Here is a 12235-nt window from a genome sequence, read left to right as displayed (position 1 = left end):
TAATTAATTTATTTATATTAATGTCTGTCTCCCCCTCTAGACTGTAAGCTTGTTTGTGGGCAGGGAATGTATCTGTTCATTGTTCTAGTGTACTCTCCCAAATACTTAGTACTGTGCTCTGCACACAGTAAGCACTCAATACAGTTGAATGAATGAATAAATTTAGCACTTGGGAGAGTACAGCTGAGTTGGTAGACATGTTCCCTGCCCACGGTGAGCTTACAGTCTAGAAGGCGTGACAGACATTAAAGTCAGTTCTGGTTATGGACATAAGGTCTGGTGTTGGTGCCAGCGGGCAGCATGCTAGTTAAAATGACAGTGCCACCCCCGGCATGGGAACCATCTTCTTTCCCGCTGCCACCGCTGCTGCTGGCCTGGGCTCAGGGAACAAGGGTTGCGGGAGGTTTGTGGAGAGGTGGTCCTTCCACTGGAGTTGCCTCACCTCAGTTTCAAGACGGAGAAAAGTCTGTTGGTGAACACTCGGCCAAGAGGCCTCCAGAGCAGCAGGGCTAGAATGGAGGGAAGAAGGCCTGAAAACTCGGGGTTGTTTTCTCAACCAGTACCGCCCACGGAGCTGCCGGTCCAGCTTGTGAGGCGGGGAACTGGCAGCAGTGGGGAGAGAGGGCCTCCAACTTGGCCATCTTCCAGATTTGCAGTCATGGGGGCTTGTGAACTTAATCACCTCACCCCTTCCTACCTCACCTCGCTACTCTCCCACTACAACCCAGCTCACACACTCTGCTCCTCTGATGCTAACCTCACTCTACCTCGACCTTGTCTATCTCATCGCCCTTGCCTACCTCTGGTCTGCAATGCCCTCCCTCTTCATATCTGACAGGCAGTTACTCTCCCCGCCTTTCAAAAAAAATGAAGGGACATTGAAGGCACATCTGCTCCAAGAGGCCTTCCCTGACAAAGTCCTTTTTTCCTTTTCTTCCACTCCCTCCCACCCTTCCGTGTCATCCTGACTTGCTCCCTTTATTTATCTCCCATCACAGCACTTCGGTATGTAGTTGCAATTTATTTAATGTCTCTCTCCCCCTCTAGACCATAAGCTCGTTGCGGGCAGGAAATATGTCTGTTATATTGTTACACTGTATTCTCCCAAGCACTTAGTTCAGTGCTTTGCACAAAGTAAGCACTCAGTAAATAGGATTTGATTGATTGATTGATCGTTGGTGTGACCTCTGACTTCACAGCTAGGCCTGAACGACGGGCCTAGGGGACAGTGTGTTGAGCCGGAGGCAGAGCCTGGCTGCCTCTGACCCCACCTCTCTCCGGCTCAAGGACTAATCACTTTCGGAGTGGGTTGAATACAGAACCAAACTGCAGCACACATGGGCACAGCAACTCAGAGGACAGAATGAGGCGGCTAGAGACCTTGGTCCTTCAGCTGGGGCCTGTCTGTTTGATTGTGTTGGTTTAGAAAATGAATTATTTGAAAGCAGGAGGGTGTGAAAGGCCAACCAGTAGACCAGCAGGCGTGGAGGGCCACTCTCTTCTCTGTAAGTATTGGCCCAAAATTTCAGGTTGGATAATAGATGGAAACCAAACTTTCTCCTTCCCCGAGAATATTTACACTCAATATCTCAGGTCAAACTGTCCAAAAGGAACTTATAGGATGTTGCTTCTACAGACCAAAGCCGAACATTCTCCTTCCACAAGAACATCATTTTGTTACCACTTGTTACCTCAGGACAAACTGTCCAAAGGGGACTTATAAGATGTTGCTTCTACAGGGGGATGTTACCAATGTAGGAGGAAAAGCCTACGCTCTGAAAAAAAACAGTTCTGTCTTTCTCCTCCTGAACACAATTCAGGATTTTTTTAAATGATATTTGTTAAGCGCTTACTATGTTCCAGGCATTGTACTAAGCACTGGGGTAGATACAAGCTAATCAAGTTGGACACAGTCCATGACCCATGTGGGGCTCACAGCCTTAATCCCCTTTTTACTGATGAGGTAACTGAAGCCCAGAGAAATGCAATGGCCTGCCCAAGGACACTCAGCAGACAGGTGGTGGAGCTGGGATTAGAACCCAGGTCCTCAAGACTCCCAGGTCTGGGATCTTTCCACCAATCAAAGCTGCTTCATATAAGACCAAATAGAAATGACACTGAAATAACTGGGCAAGTCAGAATAAAACAGCTTGACACTGTGTCCACTCCTATTATAGTTCTAAATCAGAGCTGAAAGTAATGTCACCTTCCATCTTAAAATTGAAGCAGACACTTCAAGGAAACTCACCCAATCTGTTTTCCACATCCTAACCATGCAGGAGTTTGTTTCTTCTTATTGCAGAAGGTGATGCTTGCAGATGTCTAGCAGGGCCCAGCCGCTTCAAGAAGCACTCTCCCAGAGCCCCATGGACGGTGCTCACATAATATAATCACTTTAATAACCGCGAATGCAATGCTCCAGACATCTGGATGAACACAGGACTAAGGCACTCCAGTTTGAGGGCCGCTCAAACTGGCATCCTCACAAAGCAGCAAACTTACAGGGTGGGCCAATGTTTTCAGAGGGGAAAATTTGTGCGTGCATATGTGTGTGTGTGTGTGTGTGTGTGTGCGCCCCTAATCCTGGTCCTGCCCCTGCCTCAATTCGGCCTCTCCTACACCAACCCAGGACTCCTTTCCCAGAGCTCCTGCTGCAGAACTCCCCAAAACTCAGCCAGGCGAAGTTCCTGGTTGCTTTTAAACGCAGGGCATCCAGTGGCTCCCAAGAAATCACAATCCGAGTGGAAACAAAGGCAAATTCATAGGTTTTTTTTTCCAAGTCCTATGTAACTAGAGAAACAGCCCAATCCGTTTAAGAGGGCTGAGCCCAGATCCAACTACCGTAGGGATTCCCAGTTCACTTAACTGCTGGTAGGGGTGAGGTGGGGTGGACAGTTCAAACTTGTCTTAACTTGTCTTCCTGACTCCACAGGCTGGGATGGGTCTTGACTATGGGAAGCAGTGCAACAGAGGTCGGGGTCAGAGGTCACGTGTGTGGTGCCAGAAGGAGCGGGAGCAGCATCTAGATTAGTCATTTGCAAACCAGTAAACCAGTTAATACCGTTGATCCAACTGATTGGTTGATGCTCTTTCAGGCTGACCAGAACTTTGTTTTGAAGTCTCTCTGGGTCCCCATCTGCAGTACTGGGATTGGAAGATGAACGCTTTCCCATCTTTTCCCACTTCCCTGGGGTAGCGGAATGAAGCCAGCGTGAGGTGAGGAGGAGGGGGTGGAGGAGGGAGACATGGCCAATTTCTCCTCAGCCAGGTGTTGCAGCCCCTCCGACTGGCTTTTGGTCCTAGAGGTTCTTGAGTCCCCGAGGGCTGAGGAGCAGGGTAATTTGAGAACATCCCCGTTAAACCTCCTTAGTTGCCGATGGCTGGCTGGGGTCCAGCTGGCTTGTGGCCTCTCCCGCCTCAGGCCTAAGAGAGCCCTCTGTTCTAGCCCTCAGTTTCCCCCCCTCCTAATTGGATCCCAGCCTAGAATGGTGGTGGCCTGGGGTTGGGTGGGGGGGGGTGGTGGGACGAGGCGCTAGGGGAAGGAGTGTGGAACTTGGTGATCAGCTATTGGCCTGGGAGAGAGGGGGCTCAGCTTAGCCCACCGGGGTCGCTCTGCCCGCCGGTCCTGCCAGGGCATGGCCTCGCCCGCCCAGAAGAGCTTGGGGCCGGCCTGCACTTTGGCCTTCGGCACAGAAGGCCCTCTAGACTGTAAATTCACTGTGGGCAGAGACTTTGTCTGTTATATTGTTATAGTGTACCCTCCCAGGCGCTTAGTACAGTGCTCTGCCCACAGTAAGTGCTCAGGAAATACCACTGATGGATTGATGGGGGAAGCAGCTATTCAGGGGGGAGCATAGCCTCCTCTAGACTGGAAGCTCATTGTGGGAAGGGAATGTGTCTGTTTATTGTTATATTATACTCTCCCAAGTGCTTAGTACAGTGCTGTGCACAAAGTAAGTGCTCAATAAATACCACTGAATAAATTGAATGAATGACAGAATGACCAAAACAGGAACAGGAGCAGAAGCCATCATGAGGAGCAGAAACTCTCAGAGGAGCTGGGAGGGGAAAGGGAGCAGGACCTAGTGGGAGCAGCATGGGCCTTGGAATCAGAGCACCTGAGTTCTAATCCCAGCCCCACCGTGTGCCTGCTTTGTGACTTCAGGCAAGTCATTGAACTTTCTCTGGGCCTCAGTTTCCTCATCTGTAAAATGGAAATTCAGTACCTGTTCTCCCTCCCTCTGGGACTGTCAACCCCTCCCCCGCCCCCCCGCCCCCCAATATGGGTTTGGTTATTTTGTATCTACCCCAGTGGTTGGCCCATAGTAAGCATTTAACAAATGACACAGCAACGATTAGTGGTGGTTGTGGGGAGCGGATGTGAAAAGCTCAATCCCTGCAGCGCTCGGCAAGGTGGGAGACACAAGGGCGGGAGACAGTGCAACACTGGCACCAGCCTCTTGGTCGATGGAGAGTCGCCTGGCAAGAGGCAGCAGTACCACAGAGGGCTGGACAGAGGGATGGGTACAGAGTGTGGGGTGGGCGACATCTAGATGAGCCCTACGGGCGCATGGCCGAGGGTCTCGATTCCCTCACAGCCCCTCGGGCTCCGCTTCCTGAGGGAGCCCGGCCGGCCATCCTGGCCCCCGGGGCTCTGCTGCCTCCCTGCTCCCCGGCCCAGGCCCAGGTCTTGCTCTTCCCAGGTGGCCTCCTCCGGCTCGCTGCCGTCGGAGTTGAGCAGGGTGTTCTCCGCTAAGACGGCCGGATCGTCCTCTTGGTGGAGGCAGCAGGGGCACGGCTCCATCACCCGACCCGGGACTGGGAGATTGTCCGGCCCCCGCGGGGACACTCCTCCGGGCGAGGGCGTCCCCTCCTGGAACACCCCCGTCCGCTCAGCCTCCTCCTCGGCAGAAGGATGACTCGGGTCGGGGAAATCCACCAGAATGGTGTCTTGCCTCCGCCTGAGGCAGTCGGACAGGTCATAGATGGGGTAAGTCTCTGCCGGGTAGCCTGGAAATGAAAGAACACACGTCCTTAAGACCGGCTGCCTCCCTGGATTGCCGTCTGACCGCTGGCTGGTTGGGGGGGCTTCCGGCCACCCAGGACCACCAACTTTTGACCCTCTGCCTGAGGCTTCAAGCCCAGCATCTCTGCCCCACTGAGGACAGAGATGAAACAAACAGCAAATAAACCTCCAGCCTGAAGATCACCCGGCGAAACCGAGGAAGAAACAAGCACTTGAAGCGAACGCTGATGATTTATAAACTGAAGGCGCTTCCTGGAATGGGAAGGTGGGAAATCTGGGAAACTAGGGAGCAGACTCTGCTCCTTTACAAGCAAGCGAAGCAGCCCACGCAGGGGTCGGCTTCTGAGCGCTTCAGCAGGTGACCGAGAGACGAGCCCCACGTGGGGCGGGATACTGGGGCTCCAGCTATTGTTGGTTCCTCCAGCCTTCTGAAGTGGAACAAAAGAAAACAACCGGCCAGTAAACAGAGTGAGCTACGCGAGATGGACGGGTTCCTAATCTCCACAGCAAAAACGGGGGGTGGGAGAAATGAAAACGTTGCCAGATTAAGGAAAGGCAGGGAATAAATATCTGTCAGCCGGGGCCTGGCAGCAGATGGGTTGCGGTGGAGCTCGTCTGCCCGTGTTGGCAGCGGCTCCCACGTGGTCGACACTGGGTGACGAGCCGGATCGTTCCAAACCCATTTGAACGATACCATCGTCCGTGAACTCGCTCCTCGCGGACAACATCCCCAAGTGCCTCATCCTGAAAAGGAGGGCCTCCCGTGGGCTCCCCGCCGCCCAGGGCTTGGAAGAAGGGTTTTTTTCAGCCGGCGGTTAATGAGGAAAGGAAAAGAGATGGCTTACCCTCCCAGTCCTCTGTGAACAGCGTCTCTTCCGCTTCCTTCTCGGGGGAGATGCCGTCGATCAGTTTCCCTTCCCTCATGACCCTGGTGATTTCTTTGAGCTGCTGCAGCAGTCGCCTCTCCTGGTCCGAGGTGGCCTTCTGAGCCCTGCTTCGGAAAGAGGTACCGTTAATTACTGAGTCCGGTGAGACAGAGAAGGAGTGTGGACTAATGGATGGAGCCCGGGCCCGGGAGTCTAAAGGACCTGGTTGCTAATCCCAGCTCTCCGACTATCCTATTTTTTTGAAGGTATTTGTTAAGTGCTAGGCACTCTTCTAAGCTTTGGGGTAGATACAAGGTTGTCAGATTGGACACAGCCCCTGTCCCATCTTAATCCCCATTTTACAGATAAGGTAAATTGACTTGCCCAAGATCACAATGCAGACAAGTGGGGGAGCTGGGATTAGAACCCAGGTCCTTCTGACTGCCGGGCCCGTGCTCTATCCTATAGGCCATTTTGTTTCTCATGTCTGCTTCACTTGTCTGCTGTGTGACCTTGGGTAATAACTTCATTTCTCAGTTACTTCTTTTGTAAAATGGGGACTAAGTCTGTGAGCCCCACATGGGACACGGACTGTGTCCAACCTGATTAGCTTGTATCTATTCCAGCGCTTAGTATGGTGCCTGGGCATACAGTAAGCGCTTAACAAATGCCATTTAAAAAAATTGGGGTAGTGCCTTGGCCTCAAAAGATAAACCAGAAGGTCTTGCTGATGGCTGATCTCGCTTACAGGCTTGGCCCTTCCAGCCCCTCTGGCCCTTCCGGGGCTACAGAGGGGGAGTAAGAGCCCCTTTATGGACTTACCTCCAACAGCCAAAGCCACTTTCCCTCCCCAGGGATCTAGTGCCTTTGGTCATTTCGCCATTTAAGATCGCCTTGATTTAATAGAAGGCTTTATCATCAAAACACATCCACATTCTTTAAGTCATTTTTGCCCCAATTACATCTCTATCGGGTGGGGAAAGCCAGGTGTTACTTTGGCCATTTTGCAGAGGGGAAAATCAAGGCAGGGAGAGCGTCTTGCTCAAAATTTGGGGGCAGACAAGCGGTAGAGCTGGGTCTAGAATCCTGGTCCTCTGGTTCCCAAGCCCAGGTCCTTTCAACTGCTGTGGCCTGCTGCCTCTACATTTTCATTCAATCGTATTTACTGAGCGCTTACTGTGTGCAGAGCACTGTACTAAGTGCTTGGGAAGTACAAATTGGCAACATATAGAGATGGTCCCTACCCAACAACGGGCTCACAGTCTAGTAGAGTTTCGGGATCATAGACTGATCCTGGCCTGGTTCTTAATCAGCCTTTGACAGCCTCATTCAACTTAAGGAAGATGAAGTTTCAGAAAATGGCCAGCCTCATCCCCGTCCTGAATCTTTTTTTGTAAATGGTACTTGTTAAGCCCTTACTACGTGTCAGGCACTGTGCTAAGCACTGGGGTAGAGACAAGTTAGATGCGGTCCACGTCCCACATGGGGCTTACGGCCTTAATCCCCATTTTACAGATGAAGTAACTGAGGCCCGGAGAAGTGAGGTGATTTACCCAAGGTCACAAGCGGACAAGTGGCAGAGCTAGGATCCCAACGCAACTGGGGATCTGGCACCTAGAGCATTGACCTTCACACCCTTGCTCCTCCGGGTCAGCGGGACCCCAAACACCGACTGCTTCTTATTATTCATTCAATCGTATTTATTGAGCACTTAATGTGTACAGAGCACTGTACTAAGCGCTTGCCGGGAATTAGTTGTGTTTATTGAGTGCTTACTCTGAGGAGAACACTAAGCGTTTGGGAGAGTATGCTATATCAGAGTTGGTAGGTGTTTCCTGCCCACAAGGAGCTTACAGTCTACAGTCCCCTCCCAGAATACCAAGACACATTTCCCCTTCCACACCCTAAAAGCTCTTTCAACCTCCACAGCTCCAAGACACCTTTCTGAGGTACTAAGTGACTTTCCTCAGCTCCTACCCCATGTGCGATTTCAAAGCTGCCCAGAGTAAATAAAGCATTTCTGCTACCATAAGTACATGGGGTAAAAACCTCACCACTTTGATCATCTTTTCTGGGCAAATAGAACTACCAGTGTGCCCTGCACTGGTGTGACCCTGAGGATAAGCCCCTGGGACTCAGAAGATCATGGATTCCAATCCTGGCTCCGCCACTTGTCTGCTGTATGACCTTGGGCAAGTCACTTAACTTCTGTGTGCCTCAGTTGCCCTGTCTGTAAAATGGGGATTAAGACTGTGAGCCCCGTGTGGGACAACCTGACCACCTTGTATCCTCCCCAGCGCTTAGAACAGTGCTTTGCACATAGTAAGCACTTAACAAATGCCATCATCATTATTATTATTATTCTCTGAGCCTCAGTTCCTTCATCTGTAAAATGGGGACTGAAACTGTGTGCCCCACGCATCCAACCCAATTTGCTTATATCCACCTCAGCACTTAGAACAGTACCTGGCCCATAGTAAGCATTTAACAAATACCATTAAAAAAAAAAAGGCAGGCCTCCCAGCTATCTTACTTAGTATAACATACACTGCAGAGCCCTGCTCTGGCTGCTGCTTAATAGCGGCTTTTTGATGACAGGGAAGATTCTCCCACTATTAGTAACCAAGTGAAGAGGAACTTTTGGTTTGAGGCGAGAGTCTTTATTCCTGACTCCTTCGCTCCATTTGCGCAGACTTGGCCTTAAACAGAACGGGACTCAGCTCACCGAGCCGTTGACAGCACAGGACCAAAACCGGTGGGAGTTAGCTGAGGTTTCGGGATTCAATGGTTCTATGGATGGAGCTTTCAAACTTTTGTGTGGAGAATACCTTGAGCCTGAGCGGTGTTATCAGACAGCCTTTAGAACCTCCAGTACGTTTCCAGGTTTAATACAGATGTCAGGAGTGGATTTCTGAGCCCCGGAATTCCTGAAACTTCACGCACAATGGTGTGATTACTGAAGCAGCGAGGCTGAAGATGTGGGAGGCTCCCGTGAGCCTCCAGACAGGCTGTAAATGAAGCTTCTGCTCTCTTTGTCTCCCTTCCACGCACGGGAGACTTGGGTAATGACAGAGATTTGGTCTGACAGAATAACAAATAGGAGGCTGGTTGCTCTCCTAATACCGTGTCATTACAGGAGAACAGATGAGAGGGAGTCTCTGTCCTTCCTCGGAAACAAAGGAAAAAAATATAGAAAATGAAACAAATGTAGGCCGGAAAGGAGACTGAAAAACAAATAGTTCTCTAAACGTAAGAGAGCCAGGGCCCTTTCCCATCCTCATAGCTTTAGATATTAATTGAAAAGGAAAACTAAATAAGCCTTGAACTCCCCTGGATTCAATTCAAGCCCTCAAACACGAGGGCCTCTGAGAGAGAGAGAGACAGTGAGGAAGGCAGAGAGAGACAGAGTGTAAGTGTATATGCTTGCTACAAGCCATTGCTAGTGTGAGAGCCTGCTCTCTTTCAGGAGAATTCGGAATCTGGAGGAGAATTTAAATGACAATCTTCTCAGGTACCTCTTCTCATCTCCCTGGACTGGAAAGAAGACACCTAAAATATCTGCGTAGGAAGGCAGTCAGTCAATCGTATTTATTGAGTGCTTACTGTGTGCAGAGCACTCTATTAAGCGCTTAAGGCAAGGGGACTTAGTGGAAAGAATTTGGGCCTGGGAGTCAGGAGGCCCAGGGCCTAGTCTCAGCTCCAGCTGTATGACCTTGGGCAAGTCACTTACCCCATCTGGGCCTCAGTTTCCTCCACTGTAAAATGGGGATGAGATACCTGGTTCCCTCTCTTTCTAAGTCTGTGAACCCCATGTAGGGCAGGAACTTAGCAGAGTGCTTGAAGAGAGTGAGCATTTAATAAATGAGATAACAAAATATGTAACAACAATACTTTCAGGGTCTCTGAATAATTAGTCATTAACTCAGTGGCATTTATTGAGTGCCTTCTGAGTGCAGAGCACTGTACTGAGCACTTGAGAGAGTCAGGGTGACTATTCTGGGAAAGCTTTCTCTTCCATTGTTGACCTTGAAAACATCAGGCTGATACAATGTGTAGAGCACTGTACTATGCTCTTGGAAGAGTACAATTTAACAATATAACAGACACATTGTTGCCCACAACGAGCTTACAATTAAGACTGAATTTCACATATTTGGGTCCTGGTTTTAGTTGGGGTATGGGCTTTCCCCACCCAGCCACAGCTCCCGGAGAGTCTCAGACGTTAATGAATTAGTTAATTAATGGTGGTATTTGTTAAGCGCTTATTATGTACTAAGTTCTGGGATCTATACAAGCAAATCGAGTCCCTGTCCACATGAGGTGCACAGTCTTAATCCCCATTAGAGAAGATGAGGTAACGGAGGCAGAGAGAAGTGAAGTGACTTTGCCCAAGGTCACACGGCGGACAAGTGACAGAGCCAGGATTAGAACCCTGGTCCTTCCGATTCCCAGGCCCAAGCTCTATCTACTAAACCATGCTGTTTCACATTCACTATCAACAGATCAACGACTGAAGGACACCTGCCCAAAGCAACACACTCAGCCCTATTCTGGGAAAGCTTTCTCTTCCAACATTGACCGTGAACGCTTCAGGCTGAAACAATGCGCACCCAATGGACTCGTCACTGTGCCCAGCACTCAGTCAGTCCATTGTATTTACTGAGCACTTACTATGTGCAGAGCACTGTACTAAGGGCTTGGAAGAGTACAATTTAACAACATAACAGACACATTCTCTGCCCACAACAAGCTTATGATTTAGATTGAAATTTCATGTATTTGAGTCCTGGTTTTTAGGAGGGGCAGGGGCTTTCCTCACCCAGCCACAGCTCCCCGAGAGCTTCAGACTCTAATTAATTAGTTAATGGTGGTATTTGTTAAGCGCTTACTATGTGCCGGGCATCGTACTAAGTGCTGGGATCGATACGAGCAAATCGGGTTGGACAGAGTCCCTGTCCCACACGAGGCTCACAGTCTTAACCCCCATTTGAGAAGACGAGGTAACTGAGACACAGAGAAGTGAAGCGATGTGCCCAAGGTCACCCAGCAGACAAGTGGCAGAGTTGGGATTAGAACCCAGGTCCTTCTGACTCCCAGTTCTCTGCTCTATTCCCATGGCCATGCTATTCTGTTGCCATTTTAACACTGTTTTCCCCAGGGCAGAAGCCACTGATGCTCCAAACCCAAAGAGTCTTTCGCTTGTTTTTTTTCCAGCCTCGCATCATTTCCCTTTGATATGACACAACCACAAACCACATTTCTGGGAGAATTCTTCAATAATTCAGCAACGGCGCCGGCACAGGGATGTATCATTTCAATAACCCCTAGCAGGCTGCTGCAGAACAATACACTATTTTATTTTAAAAATACATCAAGGTAGACAATTTTACAGCCGTGTGCTCTTCCGGCAAAGCATATAACTGTTTAGAACCAGCAATACCGGACAATCCAGTTATCAAAGAAAAGCACGTACTGTATAAGGCACCCGACTGCCTTTTATCTTTATTAGTAAATTGGGTTTGTGAGCAGAATTGGCAGAAACCAGCTTTCTTGATCAGGTGGCAATATAATCCTAGCCCAAGATGAAAACTTTACAGGAAAATTGGGGCGGGATAAAGCAAAAAATTGCATCTCCGGATGAAAAAAATGACATCGCTATCTTACTGTGGCAGGTTATCGGTTAAAATGAAGCAGCCTCAGAAGATATTGGTCCTTAATTCTATTTCTTAGCTGAGCTGCTCCACATTTTGCTGTGGCGTTTGACTTGGTGACTGATTCTAATTTAGTTTCCAATCTAGGAATTGTCAAAACACTGTGCATAAAAAGCATATTTTCTCATTCGAAGACTTACTCTGCCTAGGTCTTTAGTTATAGACATGGACGTTTTAGTGCAGAAATGATTTTACGTGGGTGAGTGGGTAAAATTGAAATAAAAATTAGGCAGCCACAGAAAGAACTGGGGGCCCAGGTTGGATTTCCCACTCAGACCAGAATTTACCAGGCTGTAAAAGCGCACTGTGGGCAGAGAACGGGTCTACCAATTCTTTTGCATTATACTCTCCCAAGTGCTTAGTACAGGGCTCTGCACATAGTACGTGCTCAATAAATGCGATGAATGGACTGACTGGCCTGCCAATGGAAGAGAAGGTCAGAGTTTAACAACAGAAAACATACCTGTCATAGTGAGGCCCTACTCGATTGATCAAGTTTTCCATGGCTTCCTCCGTCTCCCTCAGCTTTTGCTGCAGTTGAGCCAGCTCGTAGTTAGCTGAAAGATAAAAGCCGTCCCGGCAGCCCAAGAGATCGCTGTGTGAATGGTTTCTGTAAAGCTCTAGACCATCAG

General features: G+C 49.5%; 1 protein-coding gene across 2 annotated transcripts in view; it reads right to left on the bottom strand.

The window, feature by feature from the left end:
* Positions 1 to 4280: 4280 nt before the first annotated feature.
* RIC3 (RIC3 acetylcholine receptor chaperone) overlaps positions 4281 to 12235 on the bottom strand; it is a 30825-nt gene continuing 22870 nt past the window's right edge. Inside the window, exons 4-6 of one of the 2 annotated variants that reach the window (XM_038764509.1) lie at positions 12067 to 12160; positions 5872 to 6020; positions 4281 to 5010 (exon numbers count right to left, since the gene is read on the bottom strand). In XM_038764509.1, the coding sequence (XP_038620437.1) occupies positions 4550 to 5010; positions 5872 to 6020; positions 12067 to 12160 (704 nt within the window). In that variant the 3' untranslated portion in view covers positions 4281 to 4549. The remainder of the gene's footprint in view (positions 5011 to 5871; positions 6021 to 12066; positions 12161 to 12235) is intronic. The other variant, XM_038764510.1, reaches the window with a different exon arrangement.

This window comes from Tachyglossus aculeatus, chromosome 22, assembly GCF_015852505.1.
Source record: "Tachyglossus aculeatus isolate mTacAcu1 chromosome 22, mTacAcu1.pri, whole genome shotgun sequence".
Lineage (NCBI taxonomy): Eukaryota > Metazoa > Chordata > Mammalia > Monotremata > Tachyglossidae > Tachyglossus > Tachyglossus aculeatus.
The sequence above is the reverse complement of the archived record's forward strand: the minus strand, read 5'-3'. Positions and strand labels throughout refer to the sequence as shown.